Genomic DNA, 12,500 nt, shown 5'->3' with positions numbered 1-12,500 from the left:
CCTACACTGCGTTACTATAGATACTACCCCAGTTCCTAAACTGTAATGGAAATGCGCCATAAAGTGAGCCAGTCCTAACGAGGCCCAGCCATACCGAGCGGGGCCGAGGGAGGCCGTGTAGTGGAAACGCGCCATAAGTGTGCAAATGAGGCATTGATGCTAAAATGCTTTATGGTTCCGGCATAATGCTCAATTTTAAAACTGCATGTTATCTGATAAGAACGTTGGGTGGAACGATCTTAGTATGGATAGAAACACAAGTAATACATACTAGTGTGAAGGTGCCACAATCAAAGCATGACCTATTTTTGATGTACAGAATAAAAGATCATTGGATCGTATGTTATATATAATTGAATACAGACACTCTGCTGCATGTGCACTGTGTGATAAATATATAAAATCCTGTTAATATTCATCATTCCTCTGGACGTCTTCCTGTTTCTGCTGCTGGAGGTATTTGACCCTCAAACCTCATCTCTGTGCTGCTGACGGGGGCCCAACCTCTGGCCCCCGCGCTGATTGAGGGGACGGACAATCAAAAGCAATAGGACGGATGATGAATGTGTACCTTTCGACTCACTCAGAGGAAAACATCTCATCTCAAACGTGAAAAAAATGTAATAGAAATCAAATAATGTCTCCAAACTGCTGTGTGTGTGTGTTTGTGTTACTGACATTATGGGGACCGCTTACCTTTTGGGGACAGTATGCACGTCCCCATAACGTCAGTAATTAAGTTAGGAATTTAAGTAATTGCAATTTTTTTTGATACACACACACACACACACACACACACACAGACACAGACACACACACACACACACACACACACACACACACACACATGCTCCAGTTTTCATTTCACTCCGGTGGTTTTTATATTTTCATATATTCATGCAGGAGCTTCAGTGAGCAAGTATGTGTGTGTGTGTGTGTGTGTGTGTGTGTGTGTGTGTGTGTGTGTGTGTGTGTGTGTGTGTGTGTGTGTGTGTGTGTGTGTGTGTGTGTGTGTGCGTGTGTGCGTGTGCGCGTGTGTGTGTGTGTGTGTGTGTGTGTGGTGTGTGTGTGTGTGTGTGTGTGTGTGTGTGTGTGTGTGTGTGTGTGTGTGTGTGTGTGTGTACCTGCAGCTTGCGGTCATGGTCTCCGCTGCAGAGCGAGTTGAGAGAAACTTTGAAGGTTTTCCACACCGGGTTCAGATTATTCATCACAGTCTGAGAAACATGAGAGATTTTAAATATTTGTAAAAATTATATAACAAGGATTCATATATACTTTTCGTAACTTGTCTTTGTTGAGTGTAAACATCTCACTGTAGCTGCATAAGAATGAAGGTTAGCAATTAAATTACACTCTGAAAGTCACATCGGGTCAATACTGTTACATTTGAAAGTTATTTTGTGTTAAGCAGCTTTGAATGTCTTATGATTGTCAGACAGAGAGCACAGTGAGAGTGAATGTCATAACTAAAGAGGTAAAAACCAAAAAACATAATTAAACAATTGTAAAAACGTTCTTAAAGCCAGTTTGTAATGTAACAAGAGCTGAGTGAGCTACACTTTTCTGGCAGCTAAAAAAAACATTAGTTACCATTGGCATATACTAATATTTAATGAATGTACTTTCCATAACTGACTGCTAACAGCTAAAGTTAATTAATAACAGCTAACAGCTAACATTAAAGGTGGGGTAGGTAAGTTTGAGAAACCGGCTCGAGATACACTTGTTGTTATATTCCATGGAATGCTCTTAACATCCCGATAGCAATGAATATCTGAAGTGCTTTGACAAAAAATCCATTAATAAATATAATCTGTGGAAGCTGTGGTACTGTAAAAAGCACGACCAATCATCTGAGCCGGCCCGGCTAAAATAACTGGATGGCCTACCTGCCTGTCAGCCTTCCATCTGTGCACAAACTTATCTCGTGCCCTCATTGGTCATGTGCGCGTTCGTGTGTGTTGGAGGAGGGGCTCTGTGAGGAAGTGGCAGATTTTCTCCGGCTGTGTATTTTCAAATTATAGCGATCTCGAGCCGGTTTCTCAAAATGTACCTACCCCACTTTAACTGTTCATTTAGAATAGCTAATCTTAAAAGCTAACTTTAACTTTAAACATCTAGCGTTAACTATAAACAGCTAACTGCTATCATTAAAAAATAACAGCTCATTTTAACTGATAACTGTTCATTTATAATAGCTAACCTTAAAAGCTAACTTTAAACAGCTAACAGCTAACATTAACAATAAACAGCTAACAGCTAACAGCTAACAGCTAACAGCTAACATTAACAATACACAGCTAACAGCTAACATAAACAATAAACAGCTAACAGCTAACATTAACAGCTAACAGCTAACATTAACAATAAACAGGTAACAGCTAACATTACAACCCAGTCTCACGGCATTTCGTGTTATTAGTCAAGAAATGGCTCAGAGCCTCAGAATACTGACATCTGTATTTTATGTCATCTTTTTTTCCTTCTAATTTGTTATTATTTGGTGCAGGCACGAAACATACTACCAATATAAATACATTACTTCTAAAATCGTTCTGTGTGACACGAAAAAAATGGCGAAATCGTGTTGGTGAACACGAATCAATAGATTAATTTCGTGACTATAACACGAAATGCCGTGAGACTGGGTTGAACATTAACAATAAACAGCTAACAGCTAACAGCTAACATTAACAGCTAACATTAACAATAAACAGCTAACGTTAACAAACTAAAGCCAACCAAATATAAAAAAATCAAGCAAGCTAGTTTTAATAACAAATAAAGTTAGGTTATATCAGTTAATTAATTACAGCTAATGTTAATTATTAGCAGCTAAAGTTATCATCTAACAGCTAATGTAAGCTAGGTCTCCTCTTGTTTTCTTGTTTGTAAAAGATCAATAAGATGAGATGTACTTTATTGATCCTAAATTGGAAATATGTTTGTTATGGCAGCATGTTCATCAAGGCATTGCACATCATTTGAAAATAAAGAGAGCAGAAAGTAAACAAATAGAAAACAGAAGGACCGTGAAGGATAGAAATCTGACTGAGAAACAAACACTATGAAAGGCCAGATTACAGCTACAATTGAAAAGTAGGATTGTTTTTACATTCAGTGTGCAAGGAATGGCAAATTAAATTAAATGTAAAATGTACCTCCGTTCTGTAGACGAGTTGCATCGTGGCGTCATCGTTCACCCGGTAAATCTCCAGAAACGGGTCGGACTTAGTGAAGAAATCCTGCAGACACACACACCACCATATTTAATTAGAAAGAGAACAGGTGGAGAGGACTTGTTTTGGGAAACAGGTGGTTGCATTTCCCAGGATCAGACATGTATTTACAACAGCAGGAGGTTCCTGTAGAACGTTTTTCTCACATCTCAAGAAGCTTCTTGAGTTGCGTAAAGAAAAAGTTTGAGAAGTTTTGCATCTGCTTGTTTCTGCGCTTCAATAATTTAATTGACCACCAGACAGGCTGTCGACATTTAAAATGGTGCAGCAGGAAAGAAACATGGAGCCTTGAAACGTCACGTAGCTTCAGTTTAAATGAGAAACTGTCAGAGAGTTTGTTACTCCGAGTTTCTAGAACAAGATGTGCAGAAGTTACAGATACCACACACACACAGACACACACAGACACACACACACACACACACACACACACACACACACACACACACACACACACACACACATGTACACACACAGTCCTGTTTCTGTCACTTGAGAGGACTTGGATTACATTTACTAACCCTAGCTTAACTTTAAATGAAGCTTTCACCCTGAAATGTGATTATTGACATAATGAGGACGTTAATCTTGTCCCTGAAAGGCACACGAGTCCCCACAATGTGAGTAGCACACACTTTCTCACACACACACACACATACACACACACACACACAGCTGGTACCTTGTCGTCCAGTTTCCTTGCGCTGAACGAGAGCTCGATGTAGTCGTCGTTCCCCGTCAACTCTTCTGCAGTGATCTGCAACACAAACACACACACACACACACACACACACACACACACACACACACACACACACACACACACACACACACACACACACACACACACACACACACACACACACACACACACACACACACACACACACACACACACACACACACACACACACACACACACACGCACACACGTTATTACTCTCATTAGGTACACCATAGAGAGCATCCTGACCTTCTACAGGTGCACCATAGAGAGGATCCTGACTGGCTGCATCACGGCCTGGTACGGCAGCTGCTCCGCCCTTAACCCGTTAAGCCCTGAGCCTGTTTTTCAGGTCTCAGGCTCGAAAATGACATTCCCAGAACAAATGACCTTATCTTCCCTTCTAAAAGGGTTAAATTAATAATCTTTTTTCTCAAAGTAATGATAAACCTGTGAGTTGGCTGTAGAAAAGTCAGAACAATATAGATGTTTTTTATTTTAAAGAAAATTCAGATTGAACATAGTAAAAAACTGTAAATTATAGTGTCCGTCCAAATATTATTTTGTACTTATAGTGAAAACTACCCTTGGATGATGGGTTAGTAGACTAAAAGCTTTAGGAATCCAAAGTACAACATATAAGAAGTACCCTGTATCAAGATTGATGCAAAACAAGTGACATTTGACCTTTTTAGAGAGATTTATCAAAAAGAAACCACTTCTGGGGTCATTTGGGTGGATTTTCCATATCTCTGGCCCCCCTTGCTCGATTTTGATGGTTGACACCTCTTTCTGACCGTTAGAGCCAATATAATCGAAGGGGGAGTCCCCCACACACACACGTTGTGAAGAGAAAAGGTGGGGGCTTCACGCATGTAATTTACTGTAGCATCAGAGTGAACCTATACTCTAGCTCTGACATCTGGAAACGGAAAAGCAGTTTTATTGCTTATGGATTATCAGAAATCATTTCAAAGGGACACAGACACATTGGATTAATTTATGGATTAACTTCAGCAGCGTTTTTATCGTTTTAATGCCATTGAAGACCACTTTGGAGAGACTACAGAGCCAAGGTAACCTTGTTAGCATTTTTAGCTACCTAGCGTCAAATGTTTTGATGTCTGTTTTTGCTTATAACGTCGCCATTTCGTATAATTCAGTGATAATGAGGGTACCCATCGATTCTGTGTCACCTCACGATGTGAAATGATGTGTTGGATGTGGTGAAAAGATAAATAATAAGGTTTTGTGAGTGATTTTCGGTGCAGTAATCTGTTAGCATTTTTCGCTCGTTGCTAATTCAGAGGCTCAGTGTTAGCATTGTGGGTTTTCTTTTGAAAAAAAAAAAAAAAAGATCAGTTAGATGAGTTTCTTCCCGTTACATGGATATAAAACATTCATAGTTTATTAAATGAACATGCCCTCAGACACTGTTTCCTGCAAGATGTTGCGGCAGTGCCCCGGTACCGGGGTCTCTCGGGCTTAACAGGTAGAGTCAGACTCTACAGAGGGTGGTGAAAACTGCAAAGAACATCACCAGGACAGAGCTGCCATCCATGGAGGACCTTTACTCCAAGCAGCTCAGGAAGAAATCCCTCAGGATTATAAAAGACCCCCATCCCCCCCAGCCACAAACTGTTCAGTCTGCTGCCGTCTGGCAGGCGGTACCGCAGCATCCGGACTAAAACCACCAGACAGAGACAGCTTCATCCCACAGGCCAGAAGACTGTTAAACACCTGAAACAATTTCATAACATTCATCTGCTACTTAGTAATTATGTATCTATTATCTAATATATCATTCCAATAACTTGTATATAGACTCGTACTGCACTATTACACTGTTTTTTTTTCTCACTTTTTTAAAACTATTTTTCTTTTTATAGTATATTTTAATATTGGTTAATATTGTCTGCTTATCTGTATTATTGTGTTGCACTGTTTGAGAAGCCTGTGACCTAAGATTTTCAACGACATAATTACTCTGTAGCTATGTTAGTTTGACAATAAAGAACCTTGAACCTTGAACCTCAGGAGCAGAGAGACAGAAACACACTCACCGTGATGATGGCTTTCCCCACCGTGCCTCCGGGTCTGAGCAGGGCTTTGCACAGTTTCCTCTGAGAGATGATCTGCACACACACACACACACACACCACACACACACACACACACACACACACACACACACACACACACACACACACACACACACACACACACACACACACACACACACACACACACACACACACACACACACACACACACACACACACACACACACACACACACACACACACACACACTGCATTTATCAGGTTGTTAAACAAATACAGATATATGTTCCTCTAGTGGCTTTGCTTTGGCTTCTCGTCAACATTTAAATGAACAAAACACACTTCAAGGTGAGGTCTGTTCAGCGTGGTTTCAATCACTGTTCACATTTATACCTGTGAAAAGTAACGCTGAATGATTTGTATTTATTCCACAATAACTATGACAAGCAGGAAAGTCTCCTTAGAGGCCCGGACACACCAAGCCGATTTCGGCCGTCGATAGATGTCTGGCCGTCGATGAGCGTCCTGTCGCCCTACTCAGATTGGTGTCCCGCACCGTTGTGTCTTTTCGGCCGTGCCGACAACTTCACGTACATGTTGAATGGGGAGGCTGTTGGTAAAAGACTCTGATTGGCTGTTCAGCTTAGCGAATCAGTGCATGAGAAGCGAAACGGAAGTGAAGAAGGCACACACAGACGGCTATTATTTTTCATTTTCCAGTACCGCACTAAACATGTTTTCGATTATAAGTCGTTATGTGAAACAGTCTGTGATGGACGAGAGTGAAAATGGAACGCACGCTATTTGTTGTTTGTATATATCTCGTCTGTCTTCCGGTTGCCTCTTTTGAATGACGAATACACACTACCACCGCCTGCTGGTAAGGAGAGTTATTGCCACTCACGCATGCACAGTTCGTACGTTCGACTTGGCCGTCGGCTGGAGTCTTTGCGGTGTGTTCCAGTGCGACTGTTTGGCCAAGACGCAGAGACGTGAGGCGACACAACAGTCGGGTCCGTCGGGACGTGTTCTTTGGTGTCAGTGTGGTGTGTGTCAGGGTCTTTATAGCCCAACGTTAGCCTCCTCTGTGTGGGGGGATTGGTTAACAGTTCCTCCCATCGGCCTTTAAGCAGATTGTCTCTCTGTATGAAGCGCTGTGAGTCTCTCTGGCTGTTTCCTTCGTCAGCCATCTGTCCATCTGCTGCTGGCAGAGAAACAGACGAGGAGGAAGAGGAGGCTCTTCCCCTTCCTCTTCCTCTTCCCCTTCCTCTTCCTCTGCATGGTACCGCTCTTCCAACACAGGAAACCAACACCAATCCACAGCGTCACCACACAGTTTATAATGAGAGCACCAGCAGATGGCTTCCTCTCCCTGTCCATCACGCTGATCAACTCTATTTTGAAAATAAATCTAAGATCGAATCAATAACCCTGCCAGTATTAGTATGACAGTATAACAACGTGTTCATCTTTTGTTAAAAACTCCTCAATGAGCTTCACCTTTCAATTAATCAATCAATTTAGCTATAATTCTGACGAGGTTTCAATCATTTGAGAGTGAAGCCATTCTATATTTGCTATGTACCTTTAATGAACCACCATGAACACCCCTGATCACCAATTCTCACTGAAACACCACGTGTGGATTCATCTGAGCTGGAGCCACAGACAGGAAGTCTAACAGGTTGTTTATTAGAGTCTACAAATAATAACAAATATATAAATCAAAAGCCGACTCTGAGGTAACGGTTCTGCTGTGTCCTTGACCTGATGCAGAAAATGAAATATGAATAATAAACAGGCTGATTAATTAGTCCTTACCTTCCTGAAGACTTCACATTTCATGTCTTTGTTAAAGGTGGGGTAGGTAAGTTTGAGAAACCGGCTCGAGATACACTTTTTGTTATATTCCATGGAATGCTCTTAACATCCCGATAGCAATGAATATCTGAAGTGCTTTGACAACAAATCCATAATAAATATCATCTGTGGAAGCTGTAGTACTGTAAAAAGCACGACCAATCATCTGAGCCGGCTAAAATAACTGGATGGCCTACCTGCCTGTCAGCCTTCCATCTGTGCACAAACTTATCTCGTGCCCTCATTGGTCATGTGCGCGTTCGTGTGTGATGGAGGAGGGGCTCTGTGAGGAAGTGGCAGATTTTCTCCGGTTGTGTATTTTCAAATTCTAGCGCACTCAAGCTGGTTTCTCAAACTTACCTACCCCACCTTTAAATGTAAATGAGGGTTGTTTTCATTTAGGAGTCAATTATGCATGTGTGTTTTTTATTTATTTAACCTTTATGATAATAATAATAATAATAATAATAGCTTGCATTTATATAGCGCCTTTCAAGGGACCCAAGGTCGCTGTACAGTAATATAGCAAAAACAAACATAACAAAACAAAAGTCAGACAGACAAAACAACAGATCGATTAGGGGCCGAAAGCCTTGGCAAACAGATGGGACTTGAGGGCCCTTTTGAAGGCGTCGAGTGTGGGGATGTTGCGAATCTCCGCAGGGAGAGCGTTCCAGAGGGTGGGGGCTGCCACACTGTAGGCTCTGTCCCCGAACGTTCGCAGTTTGGTGCGGGGGGTGGTAAGCAGGCCAGAGTCTGAGGACCGCAGGTTCCGGGGTGGGGCATGTGGGTGAAGGATGTCCGATAGGTACTGGGGGGCAAGGGCATGGAGGGACTTGTAGGTAAGGAGGAGTACTTTGTAGGATATACGGGACTTGACCGGCAACCAGTGTAGGTGGATGAGGGTGGGATCCTGAACGTCACCAAGGTCCCAGCTGTGCGTCACTCTTTAGTGTCCCCTGGTCTCCCAGCTGTGTGCGTCACTCTTTAGTGTCCCCTGGTCTCCAGCTGTGTGCGTCACTCTTTAGTGTCCCCTGGTCTCCCAGCTGTGTGCGTCACTCTTTAGTGTCCCCTGGTCTCCCAGCTGTGTGCGTCACTCTTTAGTGTCCCCTGGTCTCTCAGCTGTGTGCGTCAGTCTTTAGTGTCCCTTGGTCTCCCAGCTGTGTGCGTCACTCTTTAGTGTCCCCTGGTCTCCCAGCTGTGTGCGTCACTCTTTAGTGTCCCCTGGTCTCCCAGCTGTGTGCGTCACTATTTAGTGTCCCCTGGTCTCCCAGCTGTGTGCGTCACTCTTTAGTGTCCCCTGGTCTCTCAGCTGTGTGCGTCACTCTTTACTGTCCCCTGGTCTCCAGCTGTGTGCGTCACTCTTTAGTGTCCCCTGGTCTCCCAGCTGTGTGCGTCACTCTTTAGTGTCCCCTGGTCTCCCAGCTGTGTGCGTCACTCTATAGTGTCCCCTGGTCTCCCAGCTGTGTGCGTCACTCTTTAGTGTCCCTTGGTCTCCCAGCTGTGTGCGTCACTCTTTAGTGTCCCCTGGTCTCCCAGCTGTGTGCGTCTCTCTTTAGTGTCCCCTGGTCTCTCAGCTGTGTGTGTCACTCTTTAGTGTCCCCTGGTCTCCCAGCTGTGTGCGTCACTCTTTAGTGTCCCCTGGTCTCCCAGCTGTGTGCGTCACTCTTTAGTGTCCCCTGGTCTCCCAGCTGTGTGCGTCACTATTTAGTGTCCCCTGGTCTCCCAGCTGTGTGCGTCACTCTTTAGTGTCCCCTGGTCTCCCAGCTGTGTGCGTCACTCTTTAGTGTCCCCTGGTCTCTCAGCTGTGTGCGTCACTCTTTACTGTCCCCTGGTCTCCAGCTGTGTGCGTCACTCTTTAGTGTCCCCTGGTCTCCCAGCTGTGTGCGTCACTCTTTAGTGTCCCCTGGTCTCCCAGCTGTGTGCGTCACTCTATAGTGTCCCCTGGTCTCCCAGCTGTGTGCGTCACTCTTTAGTGTCCCTTGGTCTCCCAGCTGTGTGCGTCACTCTTTAGTGTCCCCTGGTCTCCCAGCTGTGTGCATCACTCTTTAGTGTCCCTTGGTCTCCCAGCTGTGTGCGTCACTCTTTAGTGTCCCCTGGTCTCCCAGCTGTGTGCGTCTCTCTTTAGTGTCCCCTGGTCTCTCAGCTGTGTGCGTCACTCTTTAGTGTCCCCTGGTCTCCCAGCTGTGTGCGTCTCTCTTTAGTGTCCCCTGGTCTCCCAGCTGTGTGCGTCACTCTTTAGTGTCCCCTGGTCTCCCAGCTGTGTGCGTCACTCTTTAGTGTCCCCTGGTCTCCCAGCTGTGTGCGTCACTCTTTAGTGTCCCCTGGTCTCCCAGCTGTGTGCGTCACTCTTTAGTGTCCCCTGGTCTCCCAGCTGTGTGCGTCACTCTTTAGTGTCCCCTGGTCTCCAGCTGTGTGCGTCACTCTTTAGTGTCCCCTGGTCTCCCAGCTGTGTGCGTCACTCTTTAGTGTCCCCTGGTCTCCCAGCTGTGTGCGTCACTCTTTAGTGTCCCCTGGTCTCCAGCTGTGTGCGTCACTCTTTAGTGTCCCCTGGTCTCCCAGCTGTGTGCGTCACTCTTTAGTGTCCCCTGGTCTCCCAGCTGTGTGCGTCACTCTTTAGTGTCCCCTGGTCTCCCAACTGTGTGCGTCACTCTCGGCCACCGTAGAGAGCAGGCCAAGAAAATAAAGCAATACCACTTAGTAGGGTTAGGTAGTAGTACCTATACAGAAACCATACAAAATGAGCTAAATCTATTATAGAAAGAGAGTCAGTTTCATAACCAAGTGAATTCCAAAACATTGCCATCTAAAGAAAAACGCATGAATTATTTTTCATTTTGAATTCAAAGGTTTTCACACCAATGAAAACACCAAACTCCATTAAAGAAACCAGTATAGCTTAAGAAACGCGTCTATGTGCTGCAAGCTGAAGAATAATGACGTTTATTGACGGATAACAAAGATGGACACATCTCACAGTCTCTCTCTGTGTGTCTGCCGTCAGGAGAATATTCCCAGGTTATTATCTCTGTGCTCGGCCTGTAATGGAGCCTCTGATGCTGTTATTATGTTCTTACTCAGCTGCTGTCGGACTAAAAAAATGTTGATACTTCCAATAATTAGCTTTCGAGAAAGTGAAAATATATCTTTCTGCCCTCAGAGGTTTTCAGAAGTTTTGGATAATTAGCAGAAGATTGTGTAGTTTGTAAGGACAAAAACAAAAACACTTTCCGCAGGTGAGTCTGATTATTACTGACGGATCTCAGTCGACAGTTTGTGTGACTCATTTTTTAGTGCAGCTCCTTCATAGCCCAACATTAGCCTCCTTTAGCTTAGCGGTGGTGACGTGAAGTCATGTGACCGTACTGTAGTTCCTTTATAGCCCAACATTAGCCACCTTTAGCTTAGCGGTGGTAACGTGAAGTCATGTGACCGTGCTGTAGTTCCTTTATAGCCCAACATTAGCCTCCTTTAGCTTAGCGGTGGTGACGTGAAGTCATGTGACCGTGCTGTAGTTCCTTCATAGCCCAACATTAGCCTCCTTTAGCTTAGCGGTGGTGACGTGAAGTCATGTGACCGTGCTGTAATTCCTTTATAGCCCAACATTAGCCTCCTTTAGCTTAGCGGTGGTGACGTGAAGTCATGTGACCGTGCTGTAGTTCCTTTATAGCTCAACATTAGCCACCTTTAGCTTAGCGGTGGTGACGTGAAGTCATGTGACCGTGCTGTAGTTCCTTTATAGCCCAACATTAGCCACCTTTAGCTTAGCGGTGGTGACGTGAAGTCATGTGACCGTGCTGTAGTTCCTTTAGAGCTCAACATTAGCCACCTTTAGCTTAGCGGTGGTGACGTGAAGTCATGTGACCGTGCTGTAGTTCCTTTAGAGCTCAACATTAGCCACCTTTAGCTTAGCGGTGGTGACGTGAAGTCATGTGATCGTGCTGTAGTTCCTTTATAGCTCAACATTAGCCACCTTTAGCTTAGCGGTGGTGACGTGAAGTCATGTGACCGTGTTGTAGTTCCTTTAGAGCCCAACATTAGCCTCCTTTAGCTTAGCGGTGGTGACGTGAAGTCATGTGACCGTGCTGTAGTTCCTTTATAGCCTAACGTTAGCTTTTCCCTTCAAAAAACATAAAGTGGCTTTAACCTGTTTAGCCCTGAGCCTGTTTTTCAGGTCTCAGGCTCGAAAATGCCATTCCCAGAACAAATGACCATATCTTCCCTTCTAAAAGGGTTAAATTAATAATCTTTTTTCTCAAAGTAATGATAAACCTGTGAGTTGGATGTAGAAAAGTCAGAATCAATATAGATGTTTTTTATTTTAAAGTAAATTCAGATTGAACATAGTAAAATAATGTAAATGATAGTGTCCGTCCAAAAATAAACCATTACTTATAGTGAAAACCACCCTTGGATGATGGGTTAGTAGACTAAAAGCTTTAGGAATCCAAACTATAACATATATTAAGTACCCTGTATCAAGATTGATGATACAAACGTAGCTCTCATATAGCAGCTGTATATGAAAACTCTTAAAAAATTGTTTTAATGTCAAAACACAACTTTTGATCAGAAACAGCAAAAGGTCAGACTTATTTTGTCGTTTTGGCTCCG

General features: G+C 43.8%; 1 protein-coding gene across 1 annotated transcript in view; it reads right to left on the bottom strand.

The window, feature by feature from the left end:
- cpne4a (copine IVa) overlaps nucleotides 1–12,500 on the bottom strand; it is a 77,098-nt gene that overhangs the window by 44,913 nt on the left and 19,685 nt on the right. Inside the window, exons 4-7 of the mRNA XM_034149491.1 lie at nucleotides 6,027–6,098; nucleotides 3,922–3,996; nucleotides 3,162–3,245; nucleotides 1,125–1,214 (exon numbers count right to left, since the gene is read on the bottom strand). Of these exons, the coding sequence (XP_034005382.1) occupies nucleotides 1,125–1,214; nucleotides 3,162–3,245; nucleotides 3,922–3,996; nucleotides 6,027–6,098 (321 nt within the window). The remainder of the gene's footprint in view (nucleotides 1–1,124; nucleotides 1,215–3,161; nucleotides 3,246–3,921; nucleotides 3,997–6,026; nucleotides 6,099–12,500) is intronic.

This window comes from Trematomus bernacchii, unplaced genomic scaffold (assembly GCF_902827165.1).
Source record: "Trematomus bernacchii unplaced genomic scaffold, fTreBer1.1, whole genome shotgun sequence".
NCBI classification, from domain to species: Eukaryota; Metazoa; Chordata; class Actinopteri; order Perciformes; family Nototheniidae; genus Trematomus; species Trematomus bernacchii.
Note: the sequence above shows the minus strand (reverse complement) of the source record. Positions and strands in the feature narration are given on the sequence as shown.